Consider the following 24,678-nt stretch of genomic DNA (forward strand, 5'->3'; position numbering starts at 1 on the left):
ATGATAGCAAAGTCCAAATGCCCGTCAATTATACTCTGATTACGCGTATTTATTGTTGTTTAACCATCCGATTAAATGCCGGCTCTAAGAGGGTGCTGTTGCCCTCGATAAGCCTAGGGATGGACGATAGTTTAGGTATCGGTAAAGATTATGAATTTTAGAAATACAAATTAAATGTCAATTTTATAAGCTACGAATATAATAAATTATTTAAAAATCAGCAGTTTCTTTTAATTATTTTTTAATTGTTATAGAAATATCAAATGCAACTATCGCTGTTCATCGTATATGAAGATTTCCTCAACTCCCATCCCTATCACTCGCCACATTTGCTTGATCTGGCAGCGCTGAAAATTACCGCGACATGTTAAAACCCGTTATTTGGAAAAAAACGTATTTTATTTTTCTTGCGCTGTACAACATTCATTCTTACGTTAAAATAATGACTTATTCGCTAATTTCATCAATCACGGGCACGTTCTGCAGCTCGGAGCACTTGCGCTTCCACAGGGCCAGCTGTTCCCGCAGCACCTTCTCCTTGGCGGCGGCGCGCGTCAGCAGGACCTTAGCTTTTTGCAGGAGTTGCGTCTTCTTCACCAGTTGCTCCTTGATGTATTTGAGCTCCTCGTTGGCGGCGTCCTATGACAAGGTAAGAAAGCCGTTTTAAATGGATATAATGTATTTGGAGCGTTGTTCCTACCTTGCTGCGTCCGCCGCACTGTTCGCACTTGGTACGCTTTTGCAGCTCCTGCTGAAGGGCGTTAATCTTCTCCAGCGCCTCTGCATTTTGCTGTTGCAACCTCGCCGCCTCGGCAGGCGTGGAATCTATAGAGCTGCGTGACTCCGTGGATCTACGGCCGTCCTTGAGGAACTTATTCTCAGAACGCAGTTTCTCTACGAGATTACGCAGCGAGAGAATGGTGTGCTCCGCCGACTGGCCCTGATTGGTGTTAACCTTCAGGCCGCTGCACTTACACAGCTCCCGCCGGGATTCGTTGCGAGCCATTTCCTCTTTCAAGGCCAAAATGTAACTGGAAAAGGGTAAGTGGGTTAAAAAACAGTTATAAGTTGGAAAGTGTGTCTTTACTTACTCCTCCAAGTGCTTAATGCGCTTCTGCAACCGATCGCTGCTGTCACCCTGCTTCAGGAGATCCGAATCCAATTGCAGCTGCAGATTTCTCGACTCCAAGCGTATATTCTGCGCTTCTATGGCCTGGCATCTTTCCTGTAGTTTCTCAAGCTCCGTGGTCAAGGCATTACTGCCCCTACCCTCCAGTTCCATGGCTATGATCTTCCGCTGCTGCAGCTCTATGCGGGATTTAAGGGCTTCTATGAGATCCGCGTGACTCTGGTCATAAAAGTGAGCATCACTGGACTGGGGATGATGGGCGGGGGAGCTGCACTCGCTGCTGGGACCCGTATAGGTCTCCGGACTCTCCGACGGCGACGGAGTGAACTTGCTCACGCCCACATGCTGCAGATTGGGACACGATGGAGTGCGGCAGCACTTGAGGGCATTGCCGGATCCATTGCTGGCGGCTCCATTCCTGCCTACTTTGGATTCCAGCATTTGCTTATCCTTTTCCAGCCGGGCTATGGTTGTACGAGCTGCTTGCAGGAGACTGCGGGTTTTCTCGAGAGCCAGTTCTGTCTCCTCCAATCTTGCTTTGTTCTTTTCCGCCGTCTGCTGCCAACGCTTTTGCTTTTCCCAGAGACCCACCTCATTGGCACTCTTGGTGCGCTTGGCCTCCAGAAGCCTCTGTTGGCGCTGTAGCTGGCCACGTGCCTCATCTAGATCCGCCTCCAGTTGGTGGATTCGTTTCTGTTGGTTCTCGTTCTTTGTCCTAGCATTAAGCTCTGTCTTGATGGACACCACCGGACGCTTGAGCAGCTGCTGGCGTAGGGATTGACTGAGATCGCGAGCCTGCTTTTCACGCTGCGTCACATTGGCCAGTTGGCGACGCAGTGCCTCCATTTGGGTGTGATAGATCTTGTTGGTGGCCTCTGTGCGATTAAGATCTGCCGCCAGCTTGGCTATCTGCTCCTCGGAGAAATTGGAAGTGTCATTGATGTAGCGCTGCTGGTCGTCCTGGAATTAAGATTTTATAATTATATTTCTGGTTTTATAATATTTAAGGTTCCCTCACATGGAAGTTCTTTAATGTATCCATCAGGTCCTTAATGTGCTTATCCTTTTCATCTAGGAAGACGCGTAGTTGATCCATCTCTGGAGGGGCATTACTCTCAATGGATTTCTCTCTATCCTGGCAGAGTTTCAACCTTGTTGAAGATTAGGAATAGTAAATCTTGGTAATATATTTTATTTCCTTTTCAAAACTCACTTTTCTTTTAGTATTTCCACTTCCTCTTCTCTAGTTTTCAGGTTCCTCTCACTGTATTCCAGTCTATCCTTCAGATCCTTGATCTGCTTGTGCAAAGTGGGCAGTTCCTTGAGCTCCTCTGTATCCTGTTTCTCCTCCTCGCCTTCGGGTTCCTCATTGGCTGGTTCTTCTGAACCCACATTCACCTCAACCTCTTCTGGAGCTCTATCCCCTGAGCTGCTCTCGAAAAGCTCCTCAATCTTCTCATCCGTTAGTTCATGAATGGAGGCCTCGGAAGCCGAACTGGCGTCTGTGGAAGAACTACGTTCCGCTGGTGCTTTGGGTTTCTTTTCTAGCTTGGCCTTCAGCTCCTCAATTTCGGCATCCTTGGTCTTAATGTTAAAGTTCAGATTGTTGACGGTGGCTCTAAGGGATTCGTTTTCAGCAGCCTGTTTGCTTATGGCCTGCTGGCTCTGATCCCTTTCGGTTTGCAAGAGGTCCTGGTACTTTTGTATGGACTGATCCTTCTCCAAGAGCAATGTGTGGAAGGAGAGTATGGTCTTCTCCACAACTCCACTGTGAGGACTTTCAGATTCGCGGGTCTCCGTTCTGGAGGCCTCCAGCTGTTTGCAAAGGATTTCGATGCGCTGATTGGCTTCTTGGAGGCTGTAAATAATAAATAATAAGAATAGATTTAATTTTTATTAAATTTAATTATTAAATCTCAACTCACGAAGCTTGCACTTGCTGTAGTTCCACTTGGGTATCCTTTTTGCTATCTTCCACCGCCTCTGCTGTCTGTACTGCCTGATTCTGCTGGCTAAGGATGCCGTTCGTCTGGACGGCTGTCTCTGAAAGCTTCACTGAATCCACCTGCGTGGAGGTGTCCAGATGTGGATGCCGCCTGAGCGGCGACCCTATGGGCGAGGATTGCTTGTCTATCAACTGGGCGGCTCTAAGCATTGCTGGAATGGGAGTCGCTGGCTCTGTGTTGGTTTCCGCATCCACTTTAGGTGATGCTTGGGCAACTCCCTCGCCGAACAGAGCCTGTATGGTCTGCCAGTGTTCCATATCGGTGGCCTGGCGCAACCTCAACTCGCTTAGTTCCCGCTGCAGCTCCTGCTGCTTCGTTTGCAGCAACTCACAGCGCTGTTCCAAGAGTCTCGATTGGGTCTCCGACTTGATGAGCTTGACCAGCTGCTGGGAACTCTCCTCATTGGGTGCAATCTTGCCTAGCACACCCTCAGTTAGCTCTTCAATCAAAGCGCTGTGATCTGCTTTCTGATGCTGCTGAACTTCATCATCCTCCAGTCGGCGCTGGAACTTTTGGTAGGCGAACACAAAGTTGGTGAGGAAGACCAGGGGTGTAAATTTGGCATATTTATCTTTCAGAGTGAACAGCGAATGCTTGAGGAATCTGGAAGGATTCGAATTGATATATGTGACATCCTTTCAAGATCAAAATTTCACTGCCTTATACTTGTGCTTGATATCGCTGTTGCTTCGCTCCTGCTGGAAGTCCTGCTGAGCCTGCTTCAGAGACAGCTCGCTGGCTATTAGCTGGGATTGCAGGGAGTCCACCTTAAGCTGCAGTTGCTCTCGCTCTGTTTCAAAGCGAGAGCATTCAGCCTTGACTGGAAAAAGGATCTTAATATTTATAGGCTTCAAGCTTTCAAAGAGTGAACTTACCACTATCCAAGTCCCGCTGAACCTTAGCCAGCATCAGCTTCTCGTTGGAGCTGCTTTGAAGATCGGCCACCAGGTGACGCAGGTTGATGTGGTTATCGGTGATCTCATTGAGCAACCTTTGCTGGGAGTGTATCTGAAAGATTAAGAGGGATAAACCCAGCTCTTCTGGTAATTTTAAATGCCTCACCTGTCCATTGGCCACCTGCAGCAGTCCCTCCAACTGCTTGGTCTCCCTTTGCAACTCCGCTTGCTTGGTCCTCCAATTGGCCAGCTCCTGTTGCTGCTTCTCAAAGTCTTCAGCGGTGATATAGTCGAGCTGGTGGTTATCCTTAATTATGCCATACTCTGCACATATGTCGGGCAGCTTTAGCTCTCCCATCATCTGCTCCATCGCCTGGCCCAGCTGCATGCTCAGGATGGCGTTGCGGTGTTCCAACTGCTGCTGCTCCTCGGCAGTGTACAGATGCCGCCTTAGAACTTCATCCAACTGATTCCTTGTGGCTGACACCTCGCTCTTTAGCAGCTCCACTTGCCTGGACAGGGATGCCTTGTCCTCGATGAAGCGAAGTTCCTGCTTCCTAGCCTCGCTTAGCAGCAGATCGTAGTCCTGGCGCATGAAGCCGTAGGAACTACTTTGTTTAGCCATTTGTAACTCCAAGGTAACCATTTGATCGTGGAGCTGCTGATTCCGGCTGACCAACTCGCTGCCATCGGCTGACATGTGCAGACGCAGTTCCTCGTAATGTTTCCGGAGAATGGCCAGCTCTGCTTGCACCTCTGACCTCTGTTCTGTATCCGTTGCCAGGATAACAGGTCGCTGCAATCCCTCAGTGGCTTCAGTGGGCGAAGAAGGACGAGTGGCTGTGTTGATCTGAGGATCCTCCTGCGGCTGGGCCGGCTCCTCTGGCATCTCTGGGACATCGCATAAGCTCTGCACTGAGGATAATTCACCTGTTTCTGAGTCACTGTAGTTCTGCTGCTGCAACAGTTGACGCAGTGCCTCCTCGCGGGCTTTCAGTTCAAGCAGCTGACCCTGAAGCCGCTGCGGGGTGGCCGCTCCACTAGGAAGAGCTTCGATAAGACGACGTAGCAGCTCCGAGTCAATGGTTATGTGCTCCGAGGTGGCTGTAAAATATATTAATTTGATAGATTCTCTTGAGATATATCCCTTAACTCACCGTCATATTCCCGCAACTTCTCCAGAATCTCGTACATGCCCGAACGCAGGGTCTCATTCTCGGCTAGGACTTCCTCGTAACGATTCTGCATTTCAGAGCTGGCTGCTCCATCGCCCTGGCCACGCCGTGGAGAGTTCTCCAGCGGGGCACTGGGAGGGACTTCACCCACCTCGCTGGGCTGCTGCAGCAGGGACTCATCCAGCTGCGGCTGCGGCTTCTCCTTTTGCAGTTCCAAAAGCTTTCGTCTGAACAGAAAAGAAGGTTAATGGAAATAATATTGATATACAGGAAACCCACCTTAGTTCACTCTTGTCCAGCTTCAGCTGAAGACGCAGCTCCTCGGATGTCCGCAATTTCAGAGTCAATCGCTCAATCTGCTTGTCCTTGTTTCGCTGCTTGGAACGCACATTTTTGGCCAAGACCACCACATCATCGGGAATTTGCAGTCGACGGCGTAGCAGCTCGTTTTCTTGAACCACTTCATGTTGTGCATTCAGCTCCTGGATGTAGGTCCTAAGCTGCTTATCCCTTTCCGCCAGCTTTTGTTCCAACCCAGAGCATCGTCTCAGAGCTGGGACTAATCCATCCTCACCGCGCTTGTAGGCTTCCAAGGCACTCAAGGCGTGCAGAGCCTGCTTGGACTTGAGAACGTTATCCTGCTCGGCGGCCTCCAGCATCTCGGAAAGCTGCTGGTTACGGGCACTAGCCACCCGCAAACGTTCCTCGATCATCTGGCAGCAGGCTCGAGGCTGCTCCGGATCCTGAGCACGCTCTCGTTCCAGGGACAGCTCATTCATTATCTTCGTGGAGTTGACCATCTCCTGGGCCATCGACTGGAGTTTAGCTTCCAGCTTTTCAATGCGTTGCTCGCGGGATTCCAGGAGCTGTAGTGAATGTCAAATTATGAAAAAAAAATTTGAAATAAAATCCTTGACTTACATGTCTCATCTTAGTGTGCTCTTGCTCCAGTTGACTTTGGCTGCTGGATGTGGTGGTCAGCACCGAGTTGGTACTCTTGCCTTCTAATTGTTTCTTGAGACGTTCCACCTCTTTGTCCCGCTCTTCGAGCTCCTGTCTCCAGCCGAGTGACTTGGTCTCATACTTGTCAAGGAACTGTCGCATTTCCAACTCCTGCTTTTCCCGCTCCAACTCCAGGAAGGTAACATTGCCCTCCAGTCGAGAGATTTCTAGGTTCAGCTGCTGCTCTTTTTGTTTGAGCGACTTGCGTTCCTCCTCCACTTTGGTGATGTTCTGGGTGAGCTGTACAAGATTGGCCTTGATGTTTTGCAGTTCGCGTTCGTGTACCACTATGGTCTTGGATTGAACTATATTTTGGTTTTGAAGTGTCTGAAAGGGGAGAGGAATAAGGATATATAATTAAAAAATAAGGTTTTTCATCCTATTACCCACCTCTATTTCTTTAAGCAGCCTCTTGATGTGCTTATTCTTGGAGTCTATGTTCTGAAGTAGCTGTTCCTGCTTGTCCAGTTCAGACAGTGGATCCGAGGAGTCCTTATCGCTGGCCTCGGCTTGCTGGGCGGCCTCCCTTAAGCGCAGCTCCAACTGACGGATTTCCTCCCCTAACTACGAAGATACTCAATTTATTTCCTTATCATTAGGTAACTTTAATACCCACCTCCTTGGTCTTGCTTTTCAGGCCATCACGCTCGTCCTCCAGCTTCTGCAGCATTCTTTTCAGCTTCTCATTCTCGTCCTGCAGGCGGCGGTCAGAGGTTGCTCCTGTATTGCCGCCGCCTCCTGCTAAGCTTTGTTCTTGTAGCTGCTGCACTTGCTCCCCCTTGTACTCCAGCACAGCTAGCGTGACTTCTAGGGTCTTGCGCAGCGACTTCTTGGGCAGCTCCTCTATGGACTCGGCCAGCTCCAGCAGCGTCTCGTAAAGCTCCTGCTTCTGGCGCGCCGAGAAGTCGCGGAACTTGCGCACGGATACGGTTTCCGGGATGTCCATGCTCATGCTTGTGGCTCATGGCCTCGCTCCTCGGCGGCTCCTAACGTTCTGAGTGAAAATTTTCCCCGATTTTTTTACACAACTCTCCCGGGGCGTGCGTTTGGTTTTTATTTTTCGAGCGGTTGCCATGACAGCGGGGCCACAACAACAAAGGTAGAGCCGCACCGGGGTTGCCGCCACTGACTCACGTGCTGCTGTTGAGTTCAGAGTTCCGCGTCCGGAAACGGGGGTGCCGGCGCCCGTTAATGACCGCGGCCTTTGTTTTTGTTGGCATTTTGTTTTGCTACCTGCTTCGGCTGCGTACGTACAAACTTTCGTGACAGGATAATTGCCCCCCGGGTTGCTCCACCATCTGCACGGCACCACACTGCACCGCTTCTTGCCAGAGAATAGAAAAGGTGGGCTGGGTGGGTCTCCTCCATAAACAAAAATGGCAATCGGTAACCAGGAAAGTGTTAATTGGCAAAGTGTCAAAGGCTGAGTCCTGAAATTGAAAAGCCATTTCGGATTGCTCCTGCTCCTGCTCCTCGTGTTCCTGTTTGGCAGGAACCTTCTCCTTCTCCTTTGGTTCGACCTGCTCCTCCTCCTGTGCTTTTGGACACCTTTAGACACTCCACCTACCAGTGACAACTCGTTGAGTTGCCTTAAACATTACGTTTGTGTACATGTGTAAAAATAATTGAAACTAATAGCAAACGACTTTGGTTACCCTCCCATTTGTGGACTCGCCCGCCCTCAGAGGACGACAGCAGGCCCGAAAATTAAAATGATATTTCAAATGGCCAATTATCCAGGCAGCATTTTGGCCATTTATTCCAACCAGCAAAATCGACAGGCAACCCTAACCCTCCTGTTGCTCGAGAGACCTGATAGAGTTTGATGAACTCTTTTGCAGAAACTATACTCAGGAACTTAGGGGCAGAAGGTTGCTTTATAATTTATTTTTACAAATGTTATTCAGGATATTGTAGAGTTTAATATTTACATTTCAATGATTTTCTTTTATTTAATAATTTATACTCAGGAGCTTATTTTTACAATATTTATTTAGGATATTGTAGAGTTTATACATATTTTTTTTTAACTTTAGACTTGTGATATATTTTCTTAAGCATTTTAAATTTATTATTTTTATTATTTTTATTTTGTGATATTTTTACAAATGTTATTCAGAGTATTCCAAACTTTATACATATTTTTTTAAAGTTTGAGATATATTTTCTTAAGCATTTAATTTTTATTTTAGTGTTTGTTGTCAAGCTTATATATAATTTTTTTGAGGAAATTCTCCAGGAATATCTTTTATGTTTATCTTCCTAAACGCATGTTGGACCTTCTTTGCGACTCTTGGCATCCATTTGCAGAAGCATCAGCTCATAGGTGACCAGGGTGGCCAGCATCTGCAAGGTATTGGTAAGAAAATAATAATAAAATAAATAATAATAAAATAATAAAAATAAAAATAATAACAATAGATCTTAAATTATACTTCACCCCAAATAGGCTCCTTCTTGTCAAATAAAACAGCCGATATCCGGACAAGCCAACAAACTCGCTGGTCAGTTGACTGGCAAAACGTTGAACCTCCTGGGTCCAGTGATCACTGGGCACTAGAAACACGGATTTCAGAGGCAGGAGCGAGGCATCCCGAATCTTAGAGGCAGACATAAAGACCAGACTGGTCCTTGCCATCAAAAAGAACAGTGAGTACCAGAAGTACACGTAATTAATAGGATGTCGTAGCTTTCTAAATAGATAAAAGAATTGATTACTAAATAATAATAATTACTAACTAATTTAAAAAGAAATATATAACATATAGAATCTCTTACGTAAAAATGGCCAAAGCCTGGTTGCAGATCACATAGACATTATTCGCGCAGGATACGAAAACAATACTCGACATACTGGCGTCCACTAGACTGGTCAGCTCACAAAGGCGTATATGATCTCGACGTATATCGTACCACAAAGCATCAGGAACATGCTAACAGGATATAAAAAAAAAACAAAAAAAATGTGGAAAGTACATATTGTTAAGTTAACTCACTCGCCCTGCCAAGGCCAAGACTCTTTCAGAAAACTGCTGGAATCTTTGTGCCAGTCCAATGCTGGTTATCACTATAAAGATGTCCATAAAGTTCCACAAAAAGGTAAAAGAAAAGTTTAACCACTGCAATGAATCGAAAGAATCTTTTCTTAATAACAAAAAGATAAATAAAACACATAAATCCTTACAAAACCATAGCACATTGAGAATATATTGTAAGGCAGCAGAAACAAGGCATCAGAAAACTCCTTTTTTAGATATAAACCAAAGGAGACCTGCGTGAGATTCGTTTGGCAATGCCAAATATGGTTTCTATAAGTATAGTAGCCTGAGATATAGTAAAGGGCATGATCCACTGCAAAGAAAGAAGAAGTTCCTAAAGAGAAGCAGGAGTATAAAGAAGGCAACTCACCCAAACCCAGACAACCCACGCTAATCACTATTATGTTGACCTTGGAACGAAGAGTCCGCTTACATTGTTTGTAGGGTGGAAATAGCATGAGAATGTCCAAAGAACTCCAGGGTAACATTATCTGCGACCAAGAGCGAGCAAAGCCCACAAAATTTAACCAGTTGATGATGCCCACAATGCGAAAGACCAAGCCAACTAGGGTGAGAAGAATGGAATTTTCAGTAGTTAGAAATTATTAATTTCAACTCACCCACCCATATTCTTGGCATTGAGTCCTGCCTTAATGAGGACATAGGCGCCTATTAAGGTCTTCAGGCCTCCTAGTAGCAGAAATAGAACAGTGACTCCAGCTCCAAGGCTGCGCACTTTAAATTTCACGTCCTGGGGATCGCGACTCAGGATATTGGCCAAGGGCATGACGCCAAAGAATTGGGCAACACAGAGATCTAAAAAGCAGTTTTAATAGAGAGATTTTTTAAATTAATTTATTATTATTTATGGTGCCTAATGGTCTCACATGGCCTAATGGCTCTGTAAAACGTATCCAGATGCTCGAACTCCAATCCTCCCTGGGCACAGCGACATCGCATGACGGCCACAGCTTGCTGCCTTTGCCGTTGCACCTTCAGCTGCTTGAGGATGCTATCCGAAGCCTTTGACATGTTCCTCAAGTCTGATAGTTCATCCAGAACCAATCCCGCTTACCTCGAACTTTTCTCATAATTATTATTTACATCCTCTAGTCCAGGCTTAGGCTAAAAACTGTAATTAAAGCCAACAAGCGACAGTTTAACTGGTCACCAACCGAAAAGCCCAGCTCCGCCCCATGACCATGACAAGCTTTGCATCTATTTAAATTTTGCACTGCGTGTCAGTGCTAAAAAGACCAGCGTCATGGAAGGACCTACTACTCTGAATTATCGCAAAAACTCTAGTAAGGGTAATGGAGTTAAGCCTGTGGAGAGCGAGGTTCCGGGTAAGCTGGAGACCCCGCCACCAAAGTTTGTGAAGACTTCCAACCTGGAATTCAATGTGCTGGCCAGCGAGAAGTTGCCCAACTTCGAGACTCTAGACTTGTTTCATCGAGCTGTGTATCCTTGTAAGTTAACAAACTTTTGTTTTATTTAATTTTTAGTAAAAATAAACTTAAATTTAGTTATGTTTCTGGCCCAATGTTTTGCTGTGATGCCTTTACTGGGCATCCGAGCCTCATATCCGCGAAAGGTGCGCTTTGCCTATAAATCGCTGCCCATCATAGTCACCTTGATCTTTATGTCTGCTACCTGCATCATATTTCTGGGGATGCTTACGCATCTTCTACAGATAGGGATCAGCGCTAAGAACTTTGGTGGGTTTTCTAAATATAACTATTGATTTTTAAGGAGGCTGACAAGTTATTTCTGCTCCCAGTGGGTCTCGTTTTCTTTGGCTGTGTGTTGACTGCCTATGTCATCTTTATACGTTTGGCTAGAAGATGGCCTCATCTCATCCGGTACTGGACCAAAACGGAGATGGTCTTCACCAGACCCCCTTATGAGATACCCAAAAGGAATCTGGCGCGAAGAGTGCAATTGGCTGCCTTGGCCATCATTGGCTTGTCGTTGGGTGGGTTTTTGGTTGGGTTTCCATGAAGATCTCAATCCAAACTCTCTTCCATTTCAGGTGAACATGCCCTGTACCAGGTTTCAGCTATTCTGACCTACAAGCGTCGCATACAAATCTGCAAAAATATAACCGCCGAGCCCACTTTTGATGATTATATACAGAGAAACTATGACTATGTGTTTCAGTTGCTGCCTTATAGTCCTGTTGTAGCTGCCTTTATACTGGTAATTGGTGTAAATATTTAAATTTAAATTCTTTAATTATTTTCCCAAAGTTAATAAACGGCGCCTGCACTTTCGTTTGGAACTACATGGACCTGTTCATCATGATGATTAGCAAGGGTCTGTCCTATCGCTTCGAGCAAATAACTGCTCGTATACGTAAGTTAGAGCATGAGGAGGTGGCCGAATCCACGTTTATACAAATCCGGGAGCACTACGTCAAGATGTGTGAACTTCTGGAGTTTGTGGACAGCGCCATGTCCAGCCTGATATTACTTTCCTGTGTGAATAACTTGTACTTTGTGTGCTACCAGCTGCTCAATGTGTTCAAGTGAGTTTACTTTAGGATAAGCAATTAACTTTAACATAAACTTTAAAGTTTAAACCCATAACCAATTTCCTGTAATAAATCCTAGCAAACTGCGCTGGCCCATCAACTATATATACTTCTGGTACTCCCTGCTGTACCTCATAGGACGCACAGCCTTTGTGTTCCTTACGGCTGCCGACATCAATGAGGAGTCCAAGCGTGGTCTGGGTGTCCTTAGGCGTGTGTCCAGCCGTAGCTGGTGCGTGGAGGTGGAGCGTTTGATATTTCAAATGACTACACAGACGGTGGCCCTGTCCGGCAAGAAGTTCTACTTCCTAACCCGCCGGCTGCTCTTTGGGGTAACCCTCTCTTTTTTACAAAATGCTAGTTTATGTCCACACCTTTGTACTTATTTCCTTCTCCCCCCCAGATGGCTGGTACTATTGTCACCTACGAGTTGGTCTTGCTGCAATTCGATGAACCCAATCGACGCAAAGGACTGCAGCCCCTGTGCGCCTGATGGACACCAATTGCACCCGAACACACACACCCACTCATCCTCCATGCCCATTTGTCATGCCAGCTGCCAGTGACAGGCGCAGCAATTAGTTGTAAATACTTAGTTGCTAAATCGTTAAGCACAGCCACGCCCCCACTTGGTTCTTCTGGGGGCTTTTCGCACGCCAGATTGTCACTCCGAGGGGCAGTGAGAGTTGTTAGTTCGGCCATGCCGCAGGGCGAGACATTCCACCGGGCGGTCTCGAAAGGTAGGTCTTGGGAAAGGAGTTAATTGAATTTGTATGGTTTTTAAAATATTAATATATACAAATTTTAAATAATATTCTGGATAATAATATACAGTACATTCTCTTAATAATAAACTATTGTTTAAACAAAAAAAGTTGATAAAAAAATGTTGACTTACATGAATATCTCCCTTAAATATTATTTTAAAATATTTTTAAAATATTCTCCTTGCTTTTAGTTCTCTTTATTTCCCAAATCTATGGCCTGCTTCCGGTTAGCCATGTCCGCGCCTTGGATGTGGCTGACCTCCGGTACAGGTGGCTCTCGCCGCGCGTCTTCTACTCCGGTCTCATTGTGATCCTCAATCTGTGCGAATTTGGAGCCGTCATTAACTATGTGGTCAAGGTGGCCATTAACTTTCATACTTCTAGCACGCTGTCCTTGTATATCGTTTGCCTTCTGGAGCACCTGTTCTTCTGGAGATTGGCCATCCGTTGGCCGAGTATCATGCGGACATGGCAGAGCGTGGAAAAGCTCTTTCTAAGGGTTCCCTATCGTTTCTACGGAGAGTACAAGATAAAAAAGCGTATTTATATAGTGTTTGCGGTGGTTATGTCTTCGGCTTTGGGTAAATTATTAGGGTATTTATTGTTTAATCAGTGATTAAGGTTTTTCTTTCAGTGGAACACTGCCTGCTGCTCCTCAATTCGTTTCACTTGAGCAATATGGAACGTATCCAGTGCAAGATCAATGTGACCTACTTTGAGAGCATCTACAAGTGGGAGCGACCGCATCTGTACATGATCTTGCCCTACCACATCTGGCTGTTGCCTATTTTTGAGGTGGAAATTACTCCATTTATTTCTTTATAATATTTCATCTATTAATCTATTTATTTCTTTACTAAATTTAATTAATCTATTTCATTTACTAAATTAAATTCTTTACTTTAGTGGGTCAACGAAACCATTGCCTATCCGCGCTCCTTCACCGACTGCTTCATCATGTGCATTGGCATTGGCTTGGCTGCCAGATTTCATCAACTTTATCGAAGGATTGCTGCTGTTCACAGGAAAGTTATGCCTGCAGTGTTCTGGACCGAAGTGCGGGAGCATTACCTGGCCTTGAAGCGGCTCGTGCGCCTCCTGGATGCCGCCATAGCTCCCTTGGTGCTCTTGGCTTTTGGCAACAATATGTCTTTTATCTGCTTTCAGTTATTCAACAGCTTCAAGTGCGTGGAAATGATTGATACGGGAATCTTTAGGGTTTATTAATTGTTTTATTTGAAACAGAAACATAGGCGTGGACTTTATAGTGATGGTGGCCTTTTGGTATTCTTTGATTTTTGCTGTAGTCCGCACCTTGCTCACGATTTTTGTGGCTTCGTCTATCAACGACTATGAGCGCAAGATAGTCACAGCTTTGCGAGATGTGCCTAGTAGAGCATGGTCCATAGAGGTGGGTTTACTGTATATATCCTATATCCTTTAAATTATCCTCTTTTGGTCTTCTACAGGTTCAGCGCTTCAGTGAGCAGTTGGGCAATGACATGACCGCTCTCTCCGGCAGCGGCTTCTTCTACCTCACCCGCTCACTTGTCCTAGCTGTGAGTTCAAGCTTTAAACTCTATAAACTACACCCCTTGATGGTACTCATATTTAACCCTTTTTAAGATGGGCACTACTATTATCACCTATGAGCTCATGATATCGGATGTCATCAACCAAGGTGCCATCAGGCAAAAGACTCAATACTGCAGGGAATTCTAGAGCCGGGAGTAGGGCTATTCAAGAGCACATTTAGTCATAAGTGTCACGCCCATGCACCAAGCACCAAATCCGCTATATTTGAGATCTTAATCGGGGAAATACAAGGATAAATGAAGGGGAAACGCCCTCTTGTTTATGGCGTGTCCGCTACTGCCATCAGAGCACCGTCATGAAGCATTCGGGTCAGAAGGGTACTAAAAACACGCTTCAGCATGGGATAGGACCTTGTGAGTTCTTTGAAAATCTTCCAGAATTTCTTTACTTATTTCTTCTTATTTTTGATATTTTTTAAAATTAATTTTAGTCCTGGTCATAGCCCAGTTCTTTGGCGTTCTGCCGGTGTCGGGAGTCTGGCCAAGTTCCCGTTCTGACAAGGTTCGCTTCCGCTGGCTTTCATTGTCTTTACTGGCTGCTCTGGTTTTATTTGTCTTCTCCATTGTGGACTTTGCCTTGTCCTCCAAAGTGGTGCTTGATCATGGCTTAAAGATATATACTATAGGTAGGAGTTCCTCTTAGAAATGTAATATAGATGTTCTAAAAATAAACCCTTTCCAGGCTCCCTTAGCTTCAGCGTAATCTGCATCTTCTGCTTTGGGGTTTTCCTCCTACTCTCCCGTCGGTGGCCCCACATTATCCGCCGGACAGCTGAGTGCGAGCAGATATTCCTAGAGCCCGCCTACGATTGCAAAGCAGGGCGTCGCTACTCCCGGAGATTCCGTCTTTGGGGTGTGGGCCTCCTGGTGGCCGCTCTTTGCGAGCACTCCACCTATGTGGGCAGTGCCCTGTACAACAACCATTTGGCGATTGTGGAGTGCAAGCTGAATGTGGACTTTTGGCAGAACTATTTCCAGCGCGAGCGGCAGCAGCTTTTTCTCGTAATGCACTTTACAGCCTGGTGGATACCTTTCATAGAGTGGACCACCCTATCGATGACATTTGTGTGGAACTTTGTGGACATCTTTTTGGTTCTGATATGCCGAGGCATGCAGATGAGATTCCAGCAGCTGCACTGGCGCATACGCCAGCATATGGGACAGCAAATGCCTAATGAGTTTTGGCAAAAGATTCGCTGTGATCTTCTTGATTTGAGTGACCTGCTGGGACTCTACGACAAGGAGCTGTCCGGACTGATTGTGCTGTCCTGTGCCCACAACATGTACTTTGTGTGTGTGCAAATTTATCATAGCTTTCAGTGAGTTTAAAGAAAAAAAATTTAAGCATATAGCTTATTGTTTTTGTATGATTTTTCCTTGTTTTAGATCCAAAGGCAACTTTGCCGATGAGCTGTACTTCTGGTTCTGCCTTTCCTATGTCATAATTCGTGTAACCAACATGATGTTTGCCGCCTCCTCCATACCCCAGGAGGCCCGAGAGATATCCTATACGCTCTATGAAATTCCCACAGAGTTTTGGTGCGTGGAACTGAGGAGACTCAACGAAATCTTTCTGGCTGACCACTTTGCCCTAACTGGCAAGGGTTATTTCCTGCTAACCAAACGTTTAATATTTGCAGTAAGTTAAAGCTATAAAATATATTATTAAATTATATATTATAAATTATTATTTTTATTAATCAATACATTATAAATTAATTATATATAATATAAATTATTATTATTAAATAAGGTATCTTTTACAGATGGCTGCCACCCTGATGGTCTACGAACTCGTCCTGATCAACCAAATGGCCGGCTCTGAGGTGCAGAAAAGCTTCTGTGAGGGCGGCGTGGGCTCCTCCAAGAGCATATTCTCCTAATCCGATTTTTTCGCTTATTTTGCACCTGCTGAACTTTGTGAAATGGCACCCAATCAATTTTACCTGTCAGATGTTATCACAGCAATACAATGCATGTCAGAAACGTTTTGTGGCAAGTTTCTCAATTGTCACGCCCCTGCGGAAGAGCCATTTGTCTAGTCGCGGTCTTCAGATGGAGCGGTCCGTGGAGAATACCCTGCAACATGCCATTGGTCATGTTCTGGTGGTAGCAAGGATTTTTGGTGTACTCCCTCTATACGGTATAAAGCCCAGTGATCAACCGGAGGATGTACGTTTTCGCTGGCTTTCTCCGTTTATTTTGCTATTTTTGGGTGTGTTTGGCTTTGTGATCGGAGACTTTGTGCTCTCCGCTAAACTTGTTGTGCATAATGGCCTAAAGATTTACACCATAGGTAAGATCAAGTAGAAATATTCGAAAAATAAACTCACTTAAAATGATTCCAGGAGTTCTAAAAGCTCAAGTAAAGCAGTCCTGTAATCTTCTTATTCCTCTCCTTCAGGTTCTCTTACCTTCAGTGTAATTTGCATATTTTGTTTTGGAGCCTTTATAAGTCTAGCGTCCCGATGGCCCCACATCATCCGTCAGACTTCAGAATGTGAAAGGATCTTCCTGAAACCCTGCTATCAATGCCCCGAAGGACTCAAGTATAGTCTTTACCTGCGACGATGGGGCCTGATCCTTCTAGCGGCCGCCCTGTGTGAACACCTCACCTATGTGGGGAGTGCCATTTGGAGTAATTACAAGCAGATCACAGAATGCCAACTGGAAGTAGGCTTCGTGCAAAATTACTTTCAACGCGAACGGCAGGAGCTGTTCTCGGTGATACCATACAACTCCTGGCTGGTGCTCTTTATCGAATGGAGTACCATCTCCATGACATTTGTGTGGAACTTTGGGGATATCTTTTTGGTTCTCATGTGTCGTTCGTTGAGAATTCGCTTTCAGCAGATGCATTGGCGCATCCGTCAGAATTCGGGAAAAGGTAATCTGGGGAGAGAGATGTGGCAGGAAATACGAAACGATTTCTTGGACCTACATGATCTACTGAAGCTTTATGACAAGGAACTGTCTGCTTTGATCTTGGTGTCCTGCTCACACAACATGTACTTTGTTTGTGTGCAAGTCTACCGCAGTTTCCAGTGAGTTTATAAATTTATTAAGTTTATAAATTAAAATTTTTAAATTCAGGGTCAAAGGAGCCTTTATGGACGAGCTTTACTTCTGGTTTTGCTTGCTGTATGTGATCACCCGTCTGATGAACATGATGTTGGCTGCTGCTTCGATTCCTCAGGAGGCCAAGGATATAGCCAACACTCTGTGGGAGATACCTTCACGCAGCTGGTGTGATGACTTGGAGCGGTTAAGTGAGATGCTTCGCCATGAATCGTTTGCTCTCAGTGGCAAGGGTTTCTTTCACCTGACCCGCAGGCTCATCTTTGCAGTGAGCATTATTGAATCCTATTTGTGTTAGGCAATATTTTCTGTTATTTCCCTCACAGATGGCTGCCGCTGCCTTTGGCTATGAATTGGTTCTCTTTCACGAAATGAAGGGTGCCGTCACGCAGCCCAGCATTTGCAGTCGAGCAGCCGGCTCCTCCATGAGCATATTCTACTCCTAACTCCATTTCATTAATACATACTTCATGAGCTCGCTGTCAGCTCCTCACATTTGCACAAGATTATGCACAGATAAGCGCACAATTGGCACGGAGACCATCAATTAGCCGTAACTAGTAGCTATTTGTGGGCTTAACCATTTGTTAAAGGCAGTCAGTCGAGCAGAGAACATGGCCAGGACCACAGGGGATCCGGCTAAGCGGCGGAGGTTCATTGCTCGCATCAAATTCTGGAGAAGATCACGCGTGGGCAGCGAGTATGTCTAGTTTCTATTAATTTTTGGAAAAGTAAATGGGATTTGAAAATATTTCAGTGTCACCCTGGGCATTCTCAAGTACAAAGTGGTTTCTAAGCCAAGCAAACGTTTTCAATTTGCAAAGGGTAAGTTTTATTATAATAATTAATATTAAGTTTAATTATTATTATAATTATTTATGATAATATTATATATATTACTGTTATTATAGATTTTATTTCATATTATTTAAAATCCTTTTTAATTCCCCAGTAAAAGCTTTTCTGCGACGCATCAAAAAATCAGAAGACTACAAGTATAGCGGATCTTTCCAAGAAGCTATCAAGCCAGGTTAATATGAATTTGATTAATTTTTATTTATTAAATAGTTTGTAAATATTTTTTAAAAGAAATTTATAGAAGAAGAAAGTCTAAAAACTTGAAAACCATTTTATTTTCTTTTTGTTTCTAGTCCTCATCATTGCCCAGATCTTTGCCTTGATGCCAGTTAGGGGCGTCAGCTCCAAGTTCGCCGAGGATCTGGCCTTTGCCTGGTCCAGTGCCCGCACCTACTATGCCCTGGTCACTATCCTGTGCTTTGGAGTAGTCTCCGGCTATCTGGTGGCCTTTGTGACCAATGTGACTTTCAATTTTGATTCGGTGGAGACTCTGATCTTCTACTTATCCATATTCTTAATTTCTTTGGCGTTTCTACAATTGGCCAGGAAATGGCCAGCCATTGCCCAGGAATGGCAGCTTGTGGAGGCCAAGTTACCACCTCTAAAGTCTGGCAAGGATCGCAGATCCCTGTCGCAGCAGATAAAGTGGATTACAATTGTGGCCACCACTTGCTCGCTGGGTTAGTAATCAAGTTCCTATTTTATTATGATTTCATGATCGTTTTCTTTCAGTGGAACACATGATGAGCATGCTGAGCATGAGCTACTATGTCAACTCTTGTCCCAAGATACCGGGACATCCCCTGGACAGTTTTTTGTACTTGACCTTCTCCTCGGTGTTCTACTTTGTGGACTACACCCACTTCCTAGGACTGCTGGGAAAAGTTATCAATATTTTGAGCACTTTTGCATGGAATTTTAATGACATCTTCGTGATGGCCGTCAGTGTGGCTCTGGCTGCACGTTTCCGTCAACTAAATGATTACATGATGCGAGAGGCGAGATTGGTGAGGGTTCTAAATAGATTTTAAAAGCTATGAAGTTATGATCCTATAATTTTGCAGCCCACCACTGTGGACCACTGGATGCAGTGTCGGGTCAATTTCCGCAATCTTTGCAAACTCTGCGAGGTGGTGGACGATTCCATATCTACCATTACCATGCTGTGCTTTACCAATAATTTGTATTTCATTTGCGGAAAAATCTTGAAGAGCATGCAGTGAGTTTTTTTATTTTAATAATTTAATTTAATCATTTATTTAATTTTAATAGTTAATGATGGATTTAATGTAGACTATTTTAATTAAATTTGAAATATATATGCATTTCTTTTAGGACAAAACCTTCGGTTTCACATACCCTGTATTTCTGGTTCTCCCTGGCTTATCTACTCGGTCGCACTCTCATCCTGTCCTTGTATAGCTCCAGCATCAATGATGAGTCCAAGCGACCTCTGCTCATCTTTCGTCTGGTGCCGCGTGAATATTGGTGTGATGAGGTAAGCTAGGATATATTAATAAAATATTTAAAAATGTATATATATAAATATATTTTTTCCAATTAACCAGCTCAAGCGGTTCTCGGAGGAAGTCTACTTGGACAACGTGGCTTTGACTGGCTTGAAATTCTTTCGTCTGACCCGCGGTGTTGTCATTTCGGTTTGTAAAAACAACAATCCAATTATAGAAATATATACATATACTATATCTCTAGGTGGCTGGCACAATTGTGACCTACGAACTGATTTTGCTGCAATTCAACGGCGGGGAAAAGGTGCTCGGCTGCTTTGACGGCTAAACTTTTTCGGGGGAGTGTTGGGACAACAAAGGGTTTAGGGTTAAGCCCGCAAAATATGTGCTTTCATTGTTGTTGCTAGTCCTTAATTATAGATAAGTGCAAAACAACAGGTGTTTTTAATGGTCACTGTCCGGGTTCCTGTTGGCTTTTAGGTTGCCTTTGGTCATTCTTTTGCTGCAGTTGGTCTTTGCTGGTAGAGTCGGTCAGTCGCAGGATGAAGATCCTGCCCAAGTTAGAGCGTAAACTGCGCCGGCTTAGGAAGAAGGTGACCAGGTCGCCGCTGACGCGTAAGCTGGATTTGTTTCACGAGAGGTGGGATAATGGGAATAACTATTTTTCAGAAATTATTATTATCTTTAATCCCAATCCCAATCTATATTTTCTCTTAGTGCCCGCAAGAAAGCCTTCCAGGAGAGTTGTGAAACCTACAAAAGTCAAATAGAAAAGGAGTACGAGGTTCGGAATACTTTGCCCAGTAAATATTTATCAAATTACACTTATAAATCGTTTACTTAATTAAATAAATTCCCAACAGAACTCAACCGTAGCAACAAGGAAGCCTTCCTCAGCGATGGAACCTTCCACCAGGCTGTGGGCCGTGTGCTCTTGGTGGCCGAATTCTTCGCCATGATGCCGGTTAAGGGAGTCACCGCCAAGCATCCCTCAAATCTGAGCTTCTCCTGGCGCAATATTCGCACCTGCTTTAGTGTGCTTTTCATCGCTTCGAGTTTCACAAACTTTGGACTATCCTTGTATAAGGTCTTGAACAATCCAATTAGTTTCAATAGCATTAAACCCATTATATTCCGAGGATCTGTTCTGCTGGTGCTGATAGTGTCTCTCAATCTGGCCCGGCGCTGGCCGCAATTGATGATGTACTGGCACACCGTGGAGCAGGATCTGCCTCAGTATCAGACGCAGATGGGCAGGTGGAAGTTGGGTCACACAATTGCCATGGTTATGCTGGTGGGCATGATGCTATCTGTGGGTAAGTTGTGACTCTTAAAAGGGGATTTATTTTTAATTTATTTATTTAAATTATAGCTGAGCACATCTTGAGCATGATCTCAGCCATAAACTACGCATCATTTTGCAACCGCACCGCTGATCCCATTCAAAACTACTTTCTCCGCACCAATGACGAGATCTTCTTCGTGGCCAGCTACTCGACCCCGTTGGCCATTTGGGGAAAGTTCCAGAATGTCTACTCGACCTTCATATGGAACTATATGGACATGTTTGTGATGATTGTCAGCATTGGACTGGCAGCCAAGTTCCGTCAGCTCAACGATGACCTGCGGAATTTCAAGGGAATGGTAAGGGGAATACCACCAGCTTTTATTATTACCCAAAAATAATGATTACTTGCAGAACATGGCTCCTGCTTACTGGTCGGAACGTCGCATTCAGTATAGAAATATTTGCATTTTATGTGACAAAATGGACGATGCCATTTCCCTAATTACCATGGTGTCCTTTTCGAATAATCTATACTTTATATGCGTCCAGTTGCTGAGGAGTCTTAAGTGAGTATTTAGGGGTACTTTTTGTATAATAAATGTCCCATATCTTAAGAATATTTTGTGAAAGTTTCACATCGATTATAGTAAAATGGTCTAAGTTATGGGTAGTTGAATTGAGGTTCTCCTGAAAAATCGCAAGAACAAGATGCATTTGTCTCTTCCTTTAGCACCATGCCATCGGTTGCCCATGCCGTGTACTTTTACTTCTCCCTCATCTTCCTCATTGGTCGCACCTTGGCGGTTTCCCTGTACTCCGCCAACGTCCATGATGAATCCAGGCTGACGCTGAGACACCTGCGCTGCGTGCCCAAGGAGTCTTGGTGTCCAGAGGTCAAGAGATTTACCGAGGAGGTCATTAGCGATGAGGTGGCCCTGACTGGGATGAAGTTCTTTCACCTCACCAGAAAGCTGGTGCTGAGTGTGAGTCATAATTCAACCCAAAAAAAAAAAAACACTTAAAATTAAGAATCTTTCTCCCCTTCTCAGGTGGCCGGCACCATTGTCACGTATGAGCTGGTGCTCATCCAGTTTCACGAGGACAACGACCTCTGGGACTGCGAACAGAGCTATTACTCGTAGGACATGCCTTGGTACGGCTTTGCATTGCTTTATAATAAATAAAATTCATCTTGCACTTTATTATTATTATTGTTATTGTTTAAAGCGGTAAAAGGAAACCAACAAAATGTCGCTCGTAATATCAATCGGTTACATTCATTGCCTAAATTGTACGTCACATTATCCGCTATAAAGAGATTCTACGTGTGTCCGTGAGAGAATGGTCGCTACTGGTCACTTACAGTCTAAACGGCTAACTCTGATGGTGGATGCGGTGTTTTGTGTGGGTTATGCAGAGATATGGATACGGGTGACACCTACTACTGGCAACTGGCATGGGGTCATCGTTGCAGTATCAGTGTGCGTTTGGAACATACATTGAATGCAAAATTCAGCTAAAGATTTTCAATTACTTATGTTTAAATTCAGTTTAGGTGCTCCAACTTCGTGTAACAGGTTCGGAAGTTTGGTGGTTTCTGGTTGCATATGTATGTCTGTTCCATTACAAAATATATGAATATATATACGTATGTAGATGAAGCGGAAGCTACAAATATGGGTATTGCTCTGTGCCTACTAATACGTTTCTACTACGGCTGCCAATAAAGAACTACAAAAACTTGTTCGATGTCTTGCTGAACCAACTCCACGCCTTCACGCTTCACACACACACACGGAAAAATGCTGAGGGAACTCGACTGAGAAGGCAAACATAAAGTATCACAAAGATTGAGATCTTAAATTAAAGCATAGCGAGAGAGCGCAGGAGGATTACATAGCCTAAGTCCGTAGTCCGTGAAGATGGGGAATGCGTAATGCACAGAGATTCTAGTGTATAGCGAGTGTGTGTGTTATGAATGCGTTTGCGTTTGAGTAAAACAAGTCTGTGGGCTCGGCAGCAACCTCAGTGCCGCTTGGCATCGTACTGCTTAACCTTCTCCGGAATGGCTGCCTTTTCCACGGCCACATGCAGACCCAGCTCCTCCAGGGACTTTACATAGACCAGCTTGCGCCAGAACTTTGTGCTGAAAGTGAAAAGGGAAGATTAGTAAGGGTAATATTTATAAACCCTTCCTCAACTCACCTCACAAAGGGTCTTGCCATCCACACCAGCGACTTGATCCAGAATGTGGGATGCACCAAATACATGTGCTTCAGGCTCTTGCGCAGCCTACGATCTAGCAGCTGATAGCAACTACAAAAGAATGACCAAAACAGGTTTAAAATCAATCCAAAATTAACAATAAATCAAACTCACCGCTTAAGCCAGGGAAAGGGCGGCACATTCCGCCTATTGGAGCCACCGTGCAGATAGATCAGCACATAGTCATCCGTAACCAGCTGCTCTAGGGTCTTGACCACGTACAGAAACAGGTTGTCCATCACATAGCTGTAGTCGGCCCTTGATCTATGCGGCAGATGGCAAGCGCAGAAGATGACTATGGCATTCTGGCCGCCAGATTTGAGATATCCGCCATGGGACAGCACCCGCTTGTAGGGCTCTATGACCCGCATATCAATCTCGCGGGTTCGCCCGTCCGGCAGAGTGATTTTCTGCCAATTCCGTGAGTCGCGTCGCTCCTCGGCAGCCGTATATTGTGGCAGAGTGGAGGCGCCTGGAGCAGCAGCCGTAGCCGCAGCATGTGGCGTTGGTGTGGTTGCCAGACCGAACTCCAGGTCCAATTCCAGGTCATCGTCATGGTCGGGCAATAGCTCAGGGCCCTCGCAGTCGTCGTCGTCATCCTCGCCATCCAGACCATCGATGAGCGAGCTTGAGGGGCTCAGGGAGGCCAGATTATGTTCAATGTCCTCGTCGTCATCGAAGCTGTGATTAGAAATGGAGTCCAAGCTGGAGATGTCCTCGCCGCCAGGGAGAGTGGTTGTCCGCTTGGACTTCTTGCCATTGCCGTTGGGCATCAGGGAGACCGACTGGAAATTGGACTCCACGGCAGCCAAGTACTGGGACACATCCGCATCCGACTCGCTGCTCAGAATGTCCGGACTGTTGGCCCTCAACAGACTGACCTTGGCATCCTGCGGCTTGTTCCGCGACTGGTTTAGCGCGTTCTTCGCCTGCACCGTCTCCGTGGTGGGCACCACGTCCGGAAAGTTGCTCCGCGGCTGCGGCTTCTCCTGCTTCTTCAGCTGGAAGGGCTCGGAGTCGCTGTCCGTGTTTGTGGGCGACATCAAAGGATGGCTGTTCGCCAGCGTGCGCTCGATGGTGTGTCGTTGTGGCGGCATCGTCTCAATGGGCAGCATTTCCGTCCGAAGAATACGGTTGTCCAAGCTAGAAGTCGTGGTCGTGTTCTCTAGATCCTTCGCAGTCTCACTTTCCTTCTCCAGCGCCAGGATGTTCTTGGGCGGAGGAGCGGTCAAAGCATCATCGGCCAGCGGCGAGATTCCCGTGGAGTCCGTGGGCGTCGAGATGTCCATTTTGCTCTCTGACTGCGAAGACTCCGATTCCGCGTAGAGACTGCAAATCGATTAGTCATAATGTTTTGTTTTTGTGCTCGCTCTGGCGAGGGTTTACCTCATATTTCCGGGTGATACTTATGTGGCTGTCGCGAAAACTCGGTTTCCCGCTCATCCAACTCATCTAGATGCGGGCATCGCGCTGATTACTTTTAAACAAATGATTAATTTAAACAAAAGTCCGAGTAAACAAATTTCAGATAGAGATGGTAAAGCTTCGATGATACTATCGATGTTTTAAAAGTGGGACT

At 45.3% G+C, this 24,678-nt stretch overlaps 9 protein-coding genes and 1 long non-coding RNA gene across 11 annotated transcripts; 6 read left to right on the plus strand and 4 right to left on the minus strand.

Moving 5' to 3' along the window:
• Positions 1–3: 3 nt before the first annotated feature.
• Positions 4–7,819, minus strand: Cep290 (Centrosomal protein 290kDa). Of its 2 annotated transcripts, XM_070285091.1 has the most exons (15): positions 6,825–7,819; positions 6,599–6,772; positions 6,128–6,535; positions 5,486–6,072; positions 5,189–5,433; positions 4,198–5,135; positions 4,011–4,143; positions 3,802–3,955; positions 3,055–3,738; positions 2,343–2,987; positions 2,148–2,280; positions 1,092–2,089; positions 701–1,031; positions 434–639; positions 4–113 (listed from the first exon to the last, which is right to left on the minus strand). In XM_070285091.1, the coding sequence occupies exons 1-14, from the start codon at positions 7,158–7,160 to the stop codon at positions 448–450; spliced, it is 5,958 nt and encodes a 1,985-aa protein (XP_070141192.1). In that variant the 5' UTR covers positions 7,161–7,819; the 3' UTR covers positions 4–113; positions 434–447. The 2 variants fall into 2 exon arrangements, with proteins under 2 accessions (XP_070141192.1, XP_017020756.1); XM_017165267.3 differs by lacking the exon at positions 4–113 and having other exon boundaries at positions 395–639; positions 6,825–7,818.
• Positions 7,820–8,414: 595 nt separating this feature from the next.
• Positions 8,415–10,278, minus strand: Gr61a (Gustatory receptor 61a). The gene is made up of 8 exons (XM_017164824.2): positions 10,134–10,278; positions 9,871–10,062; positions 9,617–9,811; positions 9,393–9,559; positions 9,205–9,327; positions 8,987–9,141; positions 8,649–8,901; positions 8,415–8,554 (listed from the first exon to the last, which is right to left on the minus strand). Exons 1-8 carry the CDS (start codon positions 10,276–10,278, stop codon positions 8,471–8,473), a joined length of 1,314 nt encoding a protein of 437 aa, XP_017020313.1. The 3' UTR covers positions 8,415–8,470.
• Gr64a (Gustatory receptor 64a) lies at positions 9,284–12,320 on the plus strand. Its single transcript, XM_017164924.2, has 7 exons — positions 9,284–10,715; positions 10,773–10,964; positions 11,027–11,221; positions 11,279–11,445; positions 11,496–11,773; positions 11,859–12,111; positions 12,183–12,320. The coding sequence occupies exons 1-7, from the start codon at positions 10,511–10,513 to the stop codon at positions 12,270–12,272; spliced, it is 1,380 nt and encodes a 459-aa protein (XP_017020413.1). The 5' UTR covers positions 9,284–10,510; the 3' UTR covers positions 12,273–12,320.
• An 81-nt stretch (positions 12,321–12,401) lies between these two features.
• Positions 12,402–14,274, plus strand: Gr64b (Gustatory receptor 64b). The gene is made up of 7 exons (XM_017164847.3): positions 12,402–12,519; positions 12,738–13,127; positions 13,181–13,341; positions 13,453–13,730; positions 13,792–13,957; positions 14,016–14,105; positions 14,173–14,274. Exons 1-7 carry the CDS (start codon positions 12,480–12,482, stop codon positions 14,266–14,268), a joined length of 1,221 nt encoding a protein of 406 aa, XP_017020336.1. The 5' UTR covers positions 12,402–12,479; the 3' UTR covers positions 14,269–14,274.
• Positions 14,275–14,437: 163 nt separating this feature from the next.
• Positions 14,438–16,135, plus strand: LOC108073293 (Gustatory receptor 64c). The gene is made up of 5 exons (XM_017164848.3): positions 14,438–14,495; positions 14,573–14,767; positions 14,824–15,460; positions 15,528–15,780; positions 15,908–16,135. The coding sequence occupies exons 1-5, from the start codon at positions 14,438–14,440 to the stop codon at positions 16,022–16,024; spliced, it is 1,260 nt and encodes a 419-aa protein (XP_017020337.1). The 3' UTR covers positions 16,025–16,135.
• LOC108073294 (gustatory receptor for sugar taste 64d) lies at positions 16,095–17,699 on the plus strand. The gene is made up of 4 exons (XM_017164849.3): positions 16,095–16,437; positions 16,546–17,185; positions 17,235–17,487; positions 17,546–17,699. Exons 1-4 carry the CDS (start codon positions 16,095–16,097, stop codon positions 17,663–17,665), a joined length of 1,356 nt encoding a protein of 451 aa, XP_017020338.2. The 3' UTR covers positions 17,666–17,699.
• Positions 17,687–19,917, plus strand: Gr64e (Gustatory receptor 64e). The gene is made up of 9 exons (XM_041775404.2): positions 17,687–17,919; positions 17,977–18,044; positions 18,172–18,249; positions 18,371–18,757; positions 18,810–19,084; positions 19,142–19,296; positions 19,413–19,575; positions 19,646–19,735; positions 19,791–19,917. The coding sequence occupies exons 1-9, from the start codon at positions 17,834–17,836 to the stop codon at positions 19,872–19,874; spliced, it is 1,386 nt and encodes a 461-aa protein (XP_041631338.1). The 5' UTR covers positions 17,687–17,833; the 3' UTR covers positions 19,875–19,917.
• On the minus strand, positions 18,759–19,099 carry LOC138928373 (uncharacterized). Its single transcript, XR_011444904.1, has 2 exons — positions 19,004–19,099; positions 18,759–18,949 (listed from the first exon to the last, which is right to left on the minus strand). It is a non-coding gene; the product is annotated as an uncharacterized lncRNA (long non-coding RNA).
• Positions 19,918–20,088: 171 nt separating the features above from the next.
• Gr64f (Gustatory receptor 64f) lies at positions 20,089–21,976 on the plus strand. Its single transcript, XM_017164846.1, has 7 exons — positions 20,089–20,186; positions 20,264–20,349; positions 20,410–20,862; positions 20,919–21,190; positions 21,246–21,400; positions 21,565–21,817; positions 21,884–21,976. Exons 1-7 carry the CDS (start codon positions 20,089–20,091, stop codon positions 21,974–21,976), a joined length of 1,410 nt encoding a protein of 469 aa, XP_017020335.1.
• A 39-nt stretch (positions 21,977–22,015) lies between these two features.
• Positions 22,016–24,661, minus strand: LOC108073567 (protein prune homolog 2). The gene is made up of 4 exons (XM_017165254.3): positions 24,486–24,661; positions 23,214–24,428; positions 23,040–23,150; positions 22,016–22,980 (listed from the first exon to the last, which is right to left on the minus strand). Exons 1-4 carry the CDS (start codon positions 24,488–24,490, stop codon positions 22,860–22,862), a joined length of 1,452 nt encoding a protein of 483 aa, XP_017020743.1. The 5' UTR covers positions 24,491–24,661; the 3' UTR covers positions 22,016–22,859.
• Positions 24,662–24,678: the final 17 nt, after the last annotated feature.

This window comes from Drosophila kikkawai, chromosome 3L (genome assembly GCF_030179895.1).
Source record: "Drosophila kikkawai strain 14028-0561.14 chromosome 3L, DkikHiC1v2, whole genome shotgun sequence".
Taxonomy (NCBI): Eukaryota; Metazoa; Arthropoda; class Insecta; order Diptera; family Drosophilidae; genus Drosophila; species Drosophila kikkawai.

What these genes read in the sequence shown, in the direction of transcription:
- Cep290 (XM_070285091.1), bottom strand. Translation starts at nt 7,160, where the DNA reads ATGAGCATGGACATCCCGGAAACCGTATCCGTGCGCAAGTTCCGCGAC. An exon ending in TGAAAAGCAAGACCAAGGAG is followed by an intron (nt 6,773 to 6,824) that starts GTGGGTATTAAA and finishes GTATCTTCGTAG; the next exon opens with TTAGGGGAGGAAATCCGTCA. An exon ending in TGCAGGTGGCCAATGGACAG is followed by an intron (nt 4,144 to 4,197) that starts GTGAGGCATTTA and finishes TTAATCTTTCAG; the next exon opens with ATACACTCCCAGCAAAGGTT.
- Gr61a (XM_017164824.2), bottom strand. Translation starts at nt 10,278, where the DNA reads ATGTCAAAGGCTTCGGATAGCATCCTCAAGCAGCTGAAGGTGCAACGG. An exon ending in TTACAGAGCCATTAGGCCAT is followed by an intron (nt 10,063 to 10,133) that starts GTGAGACCATTA and finishes ACTGCTTTTTAG; the next exon opens with ATCTCTGTGTTGCCCAATTC. An exon ending in TCTTGGCCTTGGCAGGGCGA is followed by an intron (nt 9,142 to 9,204) that starts GTGAGTTAACTT and finishes ATATCCTGTTAG; the next exon opens with CATGTTCCTGATGCTTTGTG.
- Gr64a (XM_017164924.2), top strand. Translation starts at nt 10,511, where the DNA reads ATGGAAGGACCTACTACTCTGAATTATCGCAAAAACTCTAGTAAGGGT. An exon ending in CATCATTGGCTTGTCGTTGG is followed by an intron (nt 11,222 to 11,278) that starts GTGGGTTTTTGG and finishes CTTCCATTTCAG; the next exon opens with GTGAACATGCCCTGTACCAG. An exon ending in TTGTAGCTGCCTTTATACTG is followed by an intron (nt 11,446 to 11,495) that starts GTAATTGGTGTA and finishes ATTTTCCCAAAG; the next exon opens with TTAATAAACGGCGCCTGCAC.
- Gr64b (XM_017164847.3), top strand. Translation starts at nt 12,480, where the DNA reads ATGCCGCAGGGCGAGACATTCCACCGGGCGGTCTCGAAAG. An exon ending in CAGTTATTCAACAGCTTCAA is followed by an intron (nt 13,731 to 13,791) that starts GTGCGTGGAAAT and finishes TATTTGAAACAG; the next exon opens with AAACATAGGCGTGGACTTTA. An exon ending in GTAGAGCATGGTCCATAGAG is followed by an intron (nt 13,958 to 14,015) that starts GTGGGTTTACTG and finishes GGTCTTCTACAG; the next exon opens with GTTCAGCGCTTCAGTGAGCA.
- LOC108073293 (XM_017164848.3), top strand. Translation starts at nt 14,438, where the DNA reads ATGAAGCATTCGGGTCAGAAGGGTACTAAAAACACGCTTCAGCATGGG. An exon ending in TCAGCATGGGATAGGACCTT is followed by an intron (nt 14,496 to 14,572) that starts GTGAGTTCTTTG and finishes AATTAATTTTAG; the next exon opens with TCCTGGTCATAGCCCAGTTC. An exon ending in CAAATTTATCATAGCTTTCA is followed by an intron (nt 15,461 to 15,527) that starts GTGAGTTTAAAG and finishes TCCTTGTTTTAG; the next exon opens with ATCCAAAGGCAACTTTGCCG.
- LOC108073294 (XM_017164849.3), top strand. Translation starts at nt 16,095, where the DNA reads ATGTTATCACAGCAATACAATGCATGTCAGAAACGTTTTGTGGCAAGT. An exon ending in CCTAAAGATTTACACCATAG is followed by an intron (nt 16,438 to 16,545) that starts GTAAGATCAAGT and finishes CCTCTCCTTCAG; the next exon opens with GTTCTCTTACCTTCAGTGTA. An exon ending in CAAGTCTACCGCAGTTTCCA is followed by an intron (nt 17,186 to 17,234) that starts GTGAGTTTATAA and finishes TTTTAAATTCAG; the next exon opens with GGTCAAAGGAGCCTTTATGG.
- Gr64e (XM_041775404.2), top strand. Translation starts at nt 17,834, where the DNA reads ATGGCCAGGACCACAGGGGATCCGGCTAAGCGGCGGAGGTTCATTGCT. An exon ending in AAAATCTTGAAGAGCATGCA is followed by an intron (nt 19,297 to 19,412) that starts GTGAGTTTTTTT and finishes CATTTCTTTTAG; the next exon opens with GACAAAACCTTCGGTTTCAC. An exon ending in CCCGCGGTGTTGTCATTTCG is followed by an intron (nt 19,736 to 19,790) that starts GTTTGTAAAAAC and finishes CTATATCTCTAG; the next exon opens with GTGGCTGGCACAATTGTGAC.
- Gr64f (XM_017164846.1), top strand. Translation starts at nt 20,089, where the DNA reads ATGAAGATCCTGCCCAAGTTAGAGCGTAAACTGCGCCGGCTTAGGAAG. An exon ending in GGTTCGGAATACTTTGCCCA is followed by an intron (nt 20,350 to 20,409) that starts GTAAATATTTAT and finishes AATTCCCAACAG; the next exon opens with AACTCAACCGTAGCAACAAG. An exon ending in TGCGGAATTTCAAGGGAATG is followed by an intron (nt 21,191 to 21,245) that starts GTAAGGGGAATA and finishes GATTACTTGCAG; the next exon opens with AACATGGCTCCTGCTTACTG.
- LOC108073567 (XM_017165254.3), bottom strand. An exon ending in CCCTTTCCCTGGCTTAAGCG is followed by an intron (nt 23,151 to 23,213) that starts GTGAGTTTGATT and finishes ATTCTTTTGTAG; the next exon opens with TTGCTATCAGCTGCTAGATC. An exon ending in ATGGCAAGACCCTTTGTGAG is followed by an intron (nt 22,981 to 23,039) that starts GTGAGTTGAGGA and finishes TTTCACTTTCAG; the next exon opens with CACAAAGTTCTGGCGCAAGC.